This window comes from Pleurodeles waltl, chromosome 3_1 (genome assembly GCF_031143425.1).
Source record: "Pleurodeles waltl isolate 20211129_DDA chromosome 3_1, aPleWal1.hap1.20221129, whole genome shotgun sequence".
In the NCBI taxonomy this organism is placed as follows: domain Eukaryota; kingdom Metazoa; phylum Chordata; class Amphibia; order Caudata; family Salamandridae; genus Pleurodeles; species Pleurodeles waltl.
The window spans coordinates 1,911,060,195-1,911,072,751 of record NC_090440.1 but is presented as its reverse complement, the minus strand read 5'-3'; the positions used below and the strand labels follow the sequence as shown (position 1 = coordinate 1,911,072,751).

Sequence of the window (12,557 nt, the reverse complement as noted above, 5' to 3'; positions counted from 1 at the left end):
AGGAGGCCTGCAGGATTCCTGCCACCATAGCTTGTAGGAAAGTGCCCCTTTTTAGGGGCAGGCGCAAAGCACTTCGTCCCTCTTCTAATCTCTATTTAGGGGGATTTTAACCACGCCCATGTTACATCAGTCACTTTTATTGGTTCGTGGACTTGCCTTTTAAAATCTGCTTGTTTTAATTTGTGAAAAGCATGCATACGTCATGCCTTTTCCAGTGTTTAGCCCTCCTTGAAAGCACCGGTAAACTACTGGAAACATATGAGGCTCCATGTTTTCTGGACTACTTTTTCTCTTTATTTCGCAGCACAATTGCGCTGTATGTTTCACACTCTTTTTTTTCCCCCCATTTAATGTGGCAAGAAAAGTCCGGTTAGGAGTTTATAACACAAATCGCTCTAACTCGACTTAATGTGAGTCAGTTGCATTGCAAATGCTTATTGACATGGCCACACCCACTTTTTGCCTGGTATTTGATACAGTTTTGACCGAAAGTGCACTGGATTTCTGCTAACCAGGTCCCCAGTGCCAGACCTCTTTCCCTAAAACTGTGCAATTGTTCCTCATTTGACGATACCTTTGGCACCCCCTGTAATTCCCTAGTAACTGGTACCCGTGGTATCTAGGACCTGGATACCATAGAGGAACCTGAGGGCAGCAGCATGGTTTGTGCCATCCTCAGGGACCCCTCACCTAGCACAAGCAGACTGCCATTCCAGGGTGCATGTCTTTGAGCAGCTAAAAGTGAAAAGACGACATGAGACACAGAATGTGTGCCACGTTACCTAAACACTACATGTAATAATTGTAAGTCACCCCTACAGTAGGCCTTGCATTCCTAAGGCAGGGTGCATTATAATACCTTTGAGGACATACCTGCACAAGCAGATGTGCTCCTGCTATGTCTTTGTCGATTCTTAGACCTAGTGAGTGAACACAGAAGCTATTTTTAAGTACATGTGCTGGATACTGGTCAATACGAATTCCCCAGCTACATGACGGCTTCACTGAAAATAGGGATGTTTGGTATCAAACATCTCATATTGATAAACCCTCACTGATGCTAGTGATAGGTTTATTAAAACATGCACCCAGAGGGCATTTTAGAGGTGCTCCCTGAAAACCTACCATCTACCACTGTGTGAACGACCAGTTTTAGCCAGCCTGCTGCTACCAGACAGAAGTTTGACCCCCAAGGGTGAGAGCCTTTGCCCCTGGGGCGGTCATAAACCAAGCCTGCTCTGGGAGAGGTACTTACACAACTCACCCAATGGCATGACCTGCGACTCTGCATTCTAAGGCCAGGGCTTTAACAAAGCCCACCACCCTTGGTATGCAGATCTGGCTTCACTCACAAGAGTGATGCCAACCCCTCTGCACTAGGGCCCACTTGACACCGGGACGAGCAGGAAATTTAGTATTGAGAGAAGTGTTTCCACCCCCCAGGTCAGGCCCCCCCTTAAAGTGAGCTGCCCGATGTGGACACAATATTTAGAAATCTGCCTTCTTGGTGTTGGCAGATTTAGGAACTCAGGGACAGGGTTATGCCTACTTCCCACAGGAAGTGGTCATATAGGGGATGTAGTGACCCTTTATAAGCCCATTGGCTACTACCCTACACCCCCCAAAACATTCCTACATTCAGTATTTAGGGGAGACCCTGGCATCAGGAAATCAGATTCCTGTTGACCTACAAAGAAGGACACACAAGAGCAGCAAAAGCAAAGCAAGTGACAGACGCACCTGATTTGGTCCCAGCTCTACCACCCTGTCTATTGATCCTTCCGATTTCCGCCAAAGTTGAATTGTCCGGCAAGCTGCTGTGCCTCCAAAGCCTGGGAGGCCTGCCTGCCTTTAACATAGACCCAAGAACGCCCGTGGAGCAGTGGAGCTGCTTCCCCGCATCTTACAGGCACTCCAGGACAACTGTGAGGAATCCGGACCACAGACAATGCAACACCGGAAAGCACCACTGCACCCGTGCTGCCTAGCCCGAGTTGAAGTGGGCCATCGGTACCAGTGTGGTACCCTAGCCCTTGAGAGACATTCCACCTTGGATTTGCCCACTGTGGACTCACCGACGTAGCCTGTGCACGCAGGCCTTATTAGCTGCGAATGTTCAGGTGGAGAAAAAACAGACGCCTCAGGACACCTCTGGACCCATCACCCCTGGCCCGTGGAGAAGAGGCCAGAAGATGTCCCCTGATCCCCGACATCTCCAGATTGGAACCCACATGTTGATTCCTCCTGACTGGATCCCAAGTCCTCACCTGCTGCTGCTGCATCTTTTCGACCGGACCGATTCCCTTAGAGTAACATTGGGCACCCAATACCATACTACATCTCTGCACACGGTCCCTCCCTTGCCACCAGTGTGACCTGTTCATGTGGTCCTGACCCCGGACCAATACTTACCTACAGTCCAGGAGATTCACCTTGTAGGTCATTGTACTGTACCTGTTTTACCATCTTTGTTTTTTCTCCATAGGATAACATTGCAGCTTCCAGAAATTCCATGACTTTGCAAAACTCGCAAAATGTACTCACCTAATCGTATTGATTATGTTGTCAAAACATATATAAAGATACTTGTTATTTTTGTAATTTGGTGTAAATCTTCTTGAGTCGTGTGTCTCATTAATTGACTGTGTGTGTGTGTGTATGCAGATTTCTAGTGCTCCTCTCTGATAAGCCCTAAGACTGCTCGACCACACTACCCCCTAAAAAGAGCACTTTGGGATTGTTAGAGCAAGCCCCTGTCCAATTATAAGGCAACCCCTGGACTCTATACAGTATGTCAAAATGAGATATACAGTGCAAAGAGCCAGCTTCCTACACAGCTCAGACCAGGTAGAGTGCTGGGCTCCAAAGACCATAACTTCAATCTTTTCAGCGTTTAGTTTAAGGAAAGGATCCCTCATCCAGCTGCTCACAGCTGCCATGCATAATTTAACTTGTGCTGCCGTCTCAGATAGATTGTTGGCAAGCAACACTATAATTTGTGTGTCATCAGCACGACAGAACCTGGAATCCAAAGGATGTCACTAAGGCTGCCAGTGGGGAGACATACAAGTTAAAAAGTGTGGGACTGAGTGAGGAACTATGTGGCACCCCAGACGGTAAACTGAATGCCTTAGCCCTAAACTGACCACAGCTAACTAGCTGCTGCCTCTCAGTAAGAAAAGAGTGAAGCAACTTCAGTGCCTTGGCCCCAACCCCTACTTGTTGTAGTCGTTTCATGATGGGTCCCTTATGTCTCCTCTGCATGTGAGCTACAGTAAATTGCCTCTTGTTACTCTAGCAATTCACTGTTTTGTTGGCTTCCAGTACCCAGTTGAGTGATGTTTGAGGTACGTTGCCTGACCGAAAGCCCCTGTGATACTGCAACCCCACTAACGTTAGTGATACACTCCAGCTGTGTACTCCTACCAAGACTCCGCATTCCTCAATGATATCTGCTGATTTTTTTTGTTTGTTTTTTTATGGTTAGGAAAAGCTAGCCATGGTTTCAGAAACGCCACTGGTCAGGATGTTGGCCTTTGGAACATTGTTCTTGCAGAATGGTGCAAGGAAACAGATGTACTGAAATTCAGAAAGACAATAAAGCCAAGGCTCTTCTCTTGAATCTTATCGGAAAACATGAGATCAAACACTGTTCGCACTTGGTTAGATAACTAGAAATAGGAATAAAAGCAACTGAAGGACTGAGGCAAAGCTGGCATGTGGGTAAGAAGCTAGAAGTAGTGATGTACATGACCCAGACAAAGTTAGTACTCTTATGCGTCTTCCAGGCTTATCAATCTGGAATTTGTTCCATACACAGAAAAAAGAAAAAAATACAAGTGTTTATTATGGTGAGTAACATGTTCTATTAATGGGTCAGAGTTATTACTTCTTTTCTATTTAATTTCTTGCAGCTTCGAACAGTTTTGCATCAATTATTGTAATGAGAAATTGCAGCAGCTTTTCATCGAGCTCACCCTGAAGTCTGAACAGGAGGAGTACGAGTCAGAGGGAATTGCGGTAATGTCCACTGCTGTTCCGGTCAATCATTTCCTGGGCTGGGTCCTTTCCTGCAGCTCTCCTTCACCAGCTGCGTATCCTGTTACATCAGGCCTTCCCCACATCCTGCACCATTCCTTACAGCTCCCACACACACCCTTCTCTCGAGCATCGTGCCCTACTTATTTCCTGTGCGCTTTTATTATGGCTAGCACACTGGACACTTACAATGTACCCTACAGTTTTGACTCTTATAAAATCACTCTACATAGCTAACACTCCTAATACAGTCCCTAGTGTTCCTTGCTGTAAATGTTCCTACACCATTTCCTATGTATTCCCACAGGCAGCACTTACACACAAAGCCACACATTTGCACCAGTCCCTTTGTCTCTTCCCTCACCCATACATGCAGCCAAGAACTACCATACCTTCTCCATCTATTCATTACAGTTCCTAAGCTGGTATAGCTCTCCCACAGCCATCACTACTTCACCATTGCCTTGACCTACTTGACAGCCAGCACTCCTGTAATATTTCTTAAAGCTTTGACATAGATTCTTTACCTGTACAATGGCGATGGACTCTAGATCCTGTGTGCCTCTGTGATCTCTCTGAAGTATTGTGTTTTTTTTTTAAATGGCAGCTTCTATAATGTGCAGTTTTGTAATGGGCTCCTGATGTGCTGAAGCTGGTCTGCAGGTCCTCAAGAGCCCATTACAAAACTGTGCAGTTACTGGTCTGTCTTATGAAGTACCCCCTTGAAGCTGCACCTACGACTGCCAAGGTTTTGCAAACCTCTCTTTAAGGCCCTTTAAATGCGGTCTCTGTGATGGGCCCTTGGACTAGTATGCTGTTCCATGACGGGTCACTTATGTCTCCTCTTGTATTTGCAGTGGGAGCCAGTTCAATATTTCAACAACAAAATTATCTGTGACTTGGTGGAAGAGAAGTTCAGAGGCATCATTTCAATCTTGGTGAGTGTGTTCCACTGCTTTGTAGATGATGAGAGAGCTGAGACCACATGGTTTGGGTCTACAGTGTCACGTGGGCCAAATGGGTGGAAGTCACAGGGTTGGAATAGTTATCACACTATCAGATGTGCCATGAGCTTGGAATGACACAGAAAGCAAGCCCCACAGGGCCATGTAGGCATGAAAAAAGAATGGCATAGGGCATGAATGTGCTTCAAATGCCCTGTGGGTCAGGAGATACGATATCACAGGGCATGAGTGAGGACTTTTTCTTTTTGTGGGTCGTCAGAGGAAGTCAACGGACCACAGTACCAGAGAGAGCTCATGCACAAGAAGGCCACAGTGCCACATTATCAATGAGACTGGAGGGCACAGAGTAAAGCACAGCACACAGACCTGGCCACAAGTTGGCACAACAGTTTCATGTTGGTCAGGTGAAGAACACACTACGTGAATGAAGCCAACAGTGTTACATGAGTCAGGATAGTAGAGAGCACAAGTGATGAAGTGAGTCGAACAGTGGGATGTACAACATAAAATGTGAAAGGAACCCAGTTCCACTTGCGTCATGAAAGTGGAGGGCGCTGTGCTTCAGTTTGGCACTGAGTGCTCAGGGCATGGGAGGGACCTTTATCACTGTTATGTGAAGATAGAACATTAAAATGGCTGGGTGAATCAGTGAAGGGATGCTTTGTTAGGAGGATCTGAAGAGTGAGATAAATGACGTTTCCTTCTGTCACTGTTCAGGATGAAGAATGTTTGCGTCCTGGAGATGCAACTGATTTAACGTTTTTGGAGAAATTGGAAGAAGCCGTGAAGAATCATCCTCACTTTGTCACGTGAGTATCATTAGGATAAAGAAAAAAGGGATATGCTGTGAATATCAATATGGTATATATAGGGGGCTGAATTAGTGGCAGTGAGGCAATGGAGTTTTAGATGTGTGACCAGAGAGTCGGAGGGGAGCTTGGTATGTGTGAAAATGGAAAGGCTTGTAGAAGACTAATAGGAGGGTTTCCTCGCCCTTCTGCGTACATGCCAACATTTAAACCTGTAAAGTGCGAGATTTTGAAAGCAAAATATTGTGAATTAATTTTCACCATTGTCTTCTATGGAGGCAGAGGCAATTTTAGGCAGAATACAGCCATTTTGGCTTAATAAATTGGGAGCTGCCCGTCTCAATCTGGCCTGTTGGCATTTATGCTTCTGTATGTTTTTTAAATATTGTTTTTGATTTGGGTAGTGTATCCCCAGAATCTCAAAGTCACTTAGCACTGATAAAGTGCTTAATTGCTGAAGGTGATTGCAGGTGGTGGACATCAGCAATGGGGATCACAACTTAATTTTTGTAAAAAAAAATAATAAAAAATAAAGGGGATTATTATTTAGGGTGGGCCAATGCCCACCTCTAGGAATAATGACACTAACTTGCCAGGATGAACCCCAAAGTCACTAAATTCACATGAGCTCCCACATAACTCAGGGCAATTTGTAAATTATGTTGGAAGTACCAAAATAGTAATAAAGTAAAAACACCAAAAAGTAGAATAAAAATTAATAAACTAAATGACACCATACAACAAAAATCGAAAAAGGGAGCTGGAGGTATTAATTATTTAAGTTTTAAGTAAACATAGCAGCAAAAAACACTAAAGTGCCAATGATAGTCCATAGAAGTGGTAGACCAGCACCTAGGTGCGACTTCAGGCCATCTGTGATAAGAGTGCAGGTCGGTTACCCCAAGTGAGTTTGTCTTGGTCAAAGATTTTACCTCCTGACGTAGTCTTTTTATGAACCTAAAAGTCACCAGGGCAAGCCTGAATCTGTATCTGATGAAGATTCATTGAAATTGGATACCTTTCTTGAAAGGTCCCCCTGACTGCTCTGCAGATCTCAGAAGTACACAACTTTTCTATGACCCAGAATTTCAGGACTTCTGAAGCAGCTCCTCTGGGTCACTTCTAAGGCTTCCAGTACCTCAAGAACAGCACTTAGGGGCTAGGACACACCCCAGCAGAGGCCACCAGCAAGGGGGGATCACAGGGTTGCCTTCTCCAGGTCTCACCTTAAATTTACTTGAGAAAAGACAGGCCCCTTGACAATTTATTGGAGTTCCTGGGTTGACCCTCACTGGTCTCCCTGCAAGGGGAAGCATAACACTTTCCCAGGCCATTTTCCTTACTCCTGGAGCAGTTTTAACACCTCATTAAGGTCAAACACTTAGCTAGACAGCTGCTGAAGAAGATATCCTCCAGGAGCCTCAGGCAGGGCAAAGGTACATTTCTGAAAGTTACTTTTCCTAAATATTTATCTAACTTCACCAAATAGTCTGACTTTTGAGAAATGTAAAAGTTAGTTTTAATGACTATTTCTGCCATTTCCTATCAAACGTTACACATTAAAGTTCATAACCTGTATATTGATATTTCCTAGAATCCAGCTACAGCCCTGCCAGTGAAAATAGCTGGTCACTAGATAAACATGGCAACTTTAATTTCACTCATTTTCCACTTTTAAATATCAGGCACCCTACCTTGATGACAACAATCCGTACTTAGGGGTGACTTAATAATATTTTAAAGCAAGGTTTCCCACCTGTCAATAGGTTTTGTTTTTTACAGGCCTCTACTGTAGGTTTTAGACTGCTGCAGTTACGCTACACAGGTTAGGTCTGAAACTATGTTTATTCAGTCACAGTAAGAGATGGCACAATCAGTGCTGCAGTCCTCAAGTGATGGCATTTCACTTTCCATGTCGTTGGTATATTTCTGGGCCATATGCTAATGCCCTATTAAAAAATTGAGAAATATGCCAATTTAAGCCAACTTAACCTTGCGTAAAGGGGAGCACTGAGACTTTACTCCTGTAGCGTTGGGGTCAAGTGCACAGAGTTTAAAAGTCAGCACAAATAGGGTCTAGAAAAAGGCAAAAATCTGGGGTGATTATACAGAAAAGGCAGATTTGCTCCATTTTCCATTCATCAGGCTATAACCCAGACCAATAGTGAGAAAGGATGAGGACAAAAACGAAGGAAAACAATGACAAAGGGAGAAAGCAGGGATGAAAAAATTGCAGTAGTGCGATTAAGAAAAAAAGAAGTTTAGGATGGTGGAAGGAAGAGGTATGAGATGGAATCAAGAGTAAGAAACCTTGTTAAATGGCAAGCCCGGCATTCTGTGGTACTGGCAGTGGGCTCCTGATGAAAATCTTTCGACCCAGGCACTTAATGTTACACATTAAGCACAGTCTACTAGCAGCAGAAAATGATATGCTCCCATACATGTCTTCTTTCATCATGTCTATAACCATGTTTGTGTACTTTTGTGTATTTTACTTTATTAAACACCATGTGCTTACTCAGTTTTTCATGTTTAATGGCATATAGCAGCACTCTGAGATATCAAAGTGCAGCGAGTTTTTTATTTTTATTTAATGAAGGCTTGCATGGGAGGGCTCGGCTAGCCAACAAGTTTCCGTCCCAAATTCTCCACTTTCAGCCCCAAATTCTCCACTTTCAGCCCATGGCCAGATGAGATGGGGTTCATTCTGCCTTTGGATTTTGTCAGAAGTAAGACGGGGTATTACTAGTGTTTTGTTTGCTGCTGTACGTCACAGCCAAATTCTCTGATGGGCTGCAAAGTTTCAGTGGGATTTCGTGTGGTGCACTGCATTGACACTGGAATCCTATCCAGACCATGTACCAGTGGGAAATTGTCCAGTGTAGTGCCGTTTGCCACTAAGATTGTTTCACATACTTCAAGGTGTATTTTGCATTGTCTTACATTAAACATTTCTTGTTTATTTTTCTGTAGTCATAAGCTGGCTGACCAGAAAACTCGTAAATGCTTGGGCCGTGATGAGTTTCGTCTTCTGCACTACGCAGGCGAGGTCAATTATTGTGTGACAGGTAAATGTTTGAAGTGTACGAATTGTTTGTAATACAGGCATTAAAGAAGATAAAGATACCCTACAAAATGGGTGTTTTAGATTTTATTATCTTTGGCGTATTTTATAGAGTTAAACCGGTAAGCTGCTCTGGTTCATTTTGCCCGTTGTCCGTCTCCTGTGATTTGTAGTTTTTGGTCACCTGAGGCTCCCTGTCTTTGTGCCTGTAAAATATCTTCCATATAAATCATAGCATTAAGGGTGGAGACAACAAACTTCAGCTTTATTCCTCATAATCCTGTAAATCGCTTTCCTCACTGTCTTTCTCCCTCTTCATACTATTCTGCCCTCTTGGGAAACAGGTCACCTGCAGCTTTCATTTTGTCTAGTTGAGGGTTTTTCTAGGTATTTCTTCTCATTATCTGAATTTTCTCTGGCACTGGACAACCAGCTTGCTCCACCTTCTACCACCACTTACAGCAATCTGTGCTTCGGACTTGCCTTTTGATCCTGTGGGTCGTCTGCCCACCACACTGAACTTCTCTGACCAGCCAATGCACCCTTGCTGTGCCCACGACATTTTGCTTGGTTGTTCTGTCTGGCACACATTTGCACAGGACTTGAAGTGTCCGACTGATGGTCGTGCCCATCTGGTGTGTCACAGCGCATCCTGATCCCAGGTTTCCTACCTCAGTTTGCCCTGCTCTTTAATGTGCCCTCCCCATGCTGGGTTACCTTCTCACTCACAAGTCCCTCTCAAGCCTTGAGGATCAGTCAGCAGATATGTGGAACTGACAAATAACGTATATTGCTCTGTAGCTGTCCTGCATGGTGAAAGGTGATTACAACCTACTGCCTAACCAGAAAACCAACTCGGGTCTTCCAAAACCTACTCACCTTAGGAGATAAAAACATTGTGATGGTAGAATACTCCTTGTACAATGATCTGCCTTCTCCACCACTCTCCCTCACTCCTTTCCACCCACCTTGAAACATTCTTTCTAAAATTCAGGAAAGACTAGGAAACAAATCTCTTCAGAATTGAACTTGAGCTTGTTCATAACTTACATCTCCCTGAGCTTTGCTCTACGTACTAATACAATGGAGGTGATGATTTGATGCTCCCCCGGTTAACCCTGTCACCCTTTACCCAAATCTGTAAAGCACTTTAAAGCAGCCCGGCACCCCTGTTGGTGTGCTACAAAAACAGCAGCGAAAATAAAGGGCCCTAATGCAAGGAACATCACATGACTCTGTGACCAGTGTCTTTGCAATAGGAAAGCCAGGCCAAGGAAGCATGGATTGAAAATAGTGATGTGGCAGCCTAGCAAATGTAGTACGTAATTGTTATGTGTATTTGTAGAGTGCACTATTACCCGCAAAGTTATCCTGGCGGGCATAATTATTTTAATCACTACTTTATCACAAAGCTCTGCTTCTTTTTGACAGCACAATACTGGGTAGGTAAGGAGCATGTTGTTCATGTAAAAAAAAAAAAAATGGACCATTCTTCCTCTCCGGGGACAAATAGCCCCGATGCCCGTGCCAAAAGCATTATTTGCAAGTAAAAGGAAGCAATGAAGTCAGGATAAATAAGGAGCAGCTTCCAGTGCTAGTAATTCTTCCAGCTTTGTAAAAGACATTCAAGTTGTCAGCTCCCATAGGACTTTGGAAACTGCTGTACATTTTTAAGAGATTCACAAGAGATGCCATCCCGCTGGGAAAAAGAGGGAGCAGCATTTAATATCCTATAAATTGCTTCTGTTTTCTTTGTGGTGAGCCAGTGTATGCAGTTTTGTTAACCAGTGAAGCTGGCTAGTAGCCATGGTGGTTTTGAATAGCAAGCATGTGAAGACTTATTGGGACTTATGGTACAATAAAGCATCTGTAAGTTGCTGAAATGTTTGTAGGGCTTAGAGGTGTTCAAAAGCAAGGGCTTTAAAGTAATGTAAATCTTTGGAGTAGCTAATGCTGGGTCTTGGATATGATAATCCTATCTTAACGATATTTGCCAGTAATCATTAGCTAAATCTTGGCTACTAAAATGGCCATTTTTGGCATGCCTCCCATCTCCATTTGAATTGTCTCCCTCTAGGCATCCAGGATGAAACAGTGCCTTTGCTATGGAATTATATATGGAACATTCAATGAACAATGTATGCCCTGTATCCATTGAGCAGGTCGTTCTTGCCTTCTCTTCGTGTAATATTGCAAGAGAGGCAGCTTCTCTGTTCTTTGTAGGACCACCTCAGCAGTAACCAGAGAAACCACACTTGTCCTAAACACGTATTTAGAATGCACTCAGTGCTTAATTTGTGCTTGTTGTTTCCGGTGCTAAGCACCAGCACTTATTTGTGAGGGCCGGGGCTTATTCTTCTGCCTCACGCTTTTGCTGCGAGCAAAAGACACATATGGGAAAGACAGAGGAAGGGAAAAACGAAAAAGCGTCTCAAAGGGAAAAAAGTAGAAAGCTGCAGGATGAGCTGAAGGGGCATGGGTGGCCGTAAATGGATTGAAGAGGCCCGAGATGGCTTCAGGATTGCGCTGCCTCAGTATTCAGTGCTGGGAGATTTAATTACAGCAGCCTCGTGTTTAAGAGGAGGGCTTTGAGCACTTGCACCTCTTTATATACAAATTGAGCACTGCATGCACTTGGATACTTTTCTTTGACCTCCACTCAATTGTGTTAATAGTTTACAAACCTGACACCTGATCCACTGCCTGGTAAGTTCAATGACATTTTCCATGCTTGCAATGGCTTCTTTGTTTTCCTTCAGTGTGTTAAATTGTTCTAAGCTGTATCCTTTAGGGTCTTTTATGCAGGAATCCACTAGGGCTTCCCTTTCCTGGGGTTTCCTCACCCATTTCTCTCTTAGAGTGTCTAAAGGTTTCCTTGACAGTGACTCAATGAGCTTAACCTGGTAGGGAACTTGGTGCGTTTTGAAATAATAAGAATAGTAGATGATAAAGCAAAAACAGATCATAGATGACCACACACGTTCTCTAGCAAGGTCACACAAAAAAGTCTTTAAACTGTTCACTCTCTATCATTCTAATACACTCTTTCCCTGTGCTCAGATTGTGGAGCTGTGTAATGTAAATATGTAATAAGAAAGTAATCTATATGATATATTAAACCTCACATACCACACTCTTTGTTTACAGCATGTTGTGTTTGAGATGCTGTTGGTATACCGGAAATGTCTGTAATGTGATTTGTTTATCCTTTGAGCTAAGTCATGCCACATTACCTATTAGAAAAATGGAAAGGTTCTTAGTCAGGTTTCGTGGAACCTCATTTGTGGTCTCCAGGTCTCAAAATCTGGTATCATTGAATTACTTCACTGTCCTGCTACTTCTGTCACATTACCTCAATCACCTCTGGCTGCACTTCTTTCAATCAATCCACTGAACCTCTTCTAGTATAGCTGGCCCTTCAACCATACTTTATAATCTTGTATTTGATGTTGCACCCACCTCTAGTCCTGGTTAACTCACTCTTTCAGTGCTTCTTTGCCTCCTCTTCAAGCCCGTTTTGCTTCTCTGTGGGGACATTATCTCTTCCAAGCTATGGTGCCCTTTCTCTCCAAATCCAACTCTAGCTCTCATTCTGTCGATCTAACCTAGAATGCTACACTCTTGTATAATCCATTACACTCTAACTTTTTGGAATTAATTCCAAAACAAACTTTTTAATTA

General features: G+C 43.7%; 1 protein-coding gene across 5 annotated transcripts in view; it reads left to right on the top strand.

The window, feature by feature from the left end:
• Positions 1-12,557, top strand: part of MYO1C (myosin IC) — a 365,885-nt gene that overhangs the window by 287,510 nt on the left and 65,818 nt on the right. For all 5 annotated transcript variants that reach the window (XM_069226100.1, XM_069226102.1, XM_069226099.1 and 2 more), the window contains exons 12-15: positions 3,915-4,020; positions 4,896-4,976; positions 5,721-5,812; positions 8,786-8,880. In XM_069226100.1, the coding sequence (XP_069082201.1) occupies positions 3,915-4,020; positions 4,896-4,976; positions 5,721-5,812; positions 8,786-8,880 (374 nt within the window). The remainder of the gene's footprint in view (positions 1-3,914; positions 4,021-4,895; positions 4,977-5,720; positions 5,813-8,785; positions 8,881-12,557) is intronic.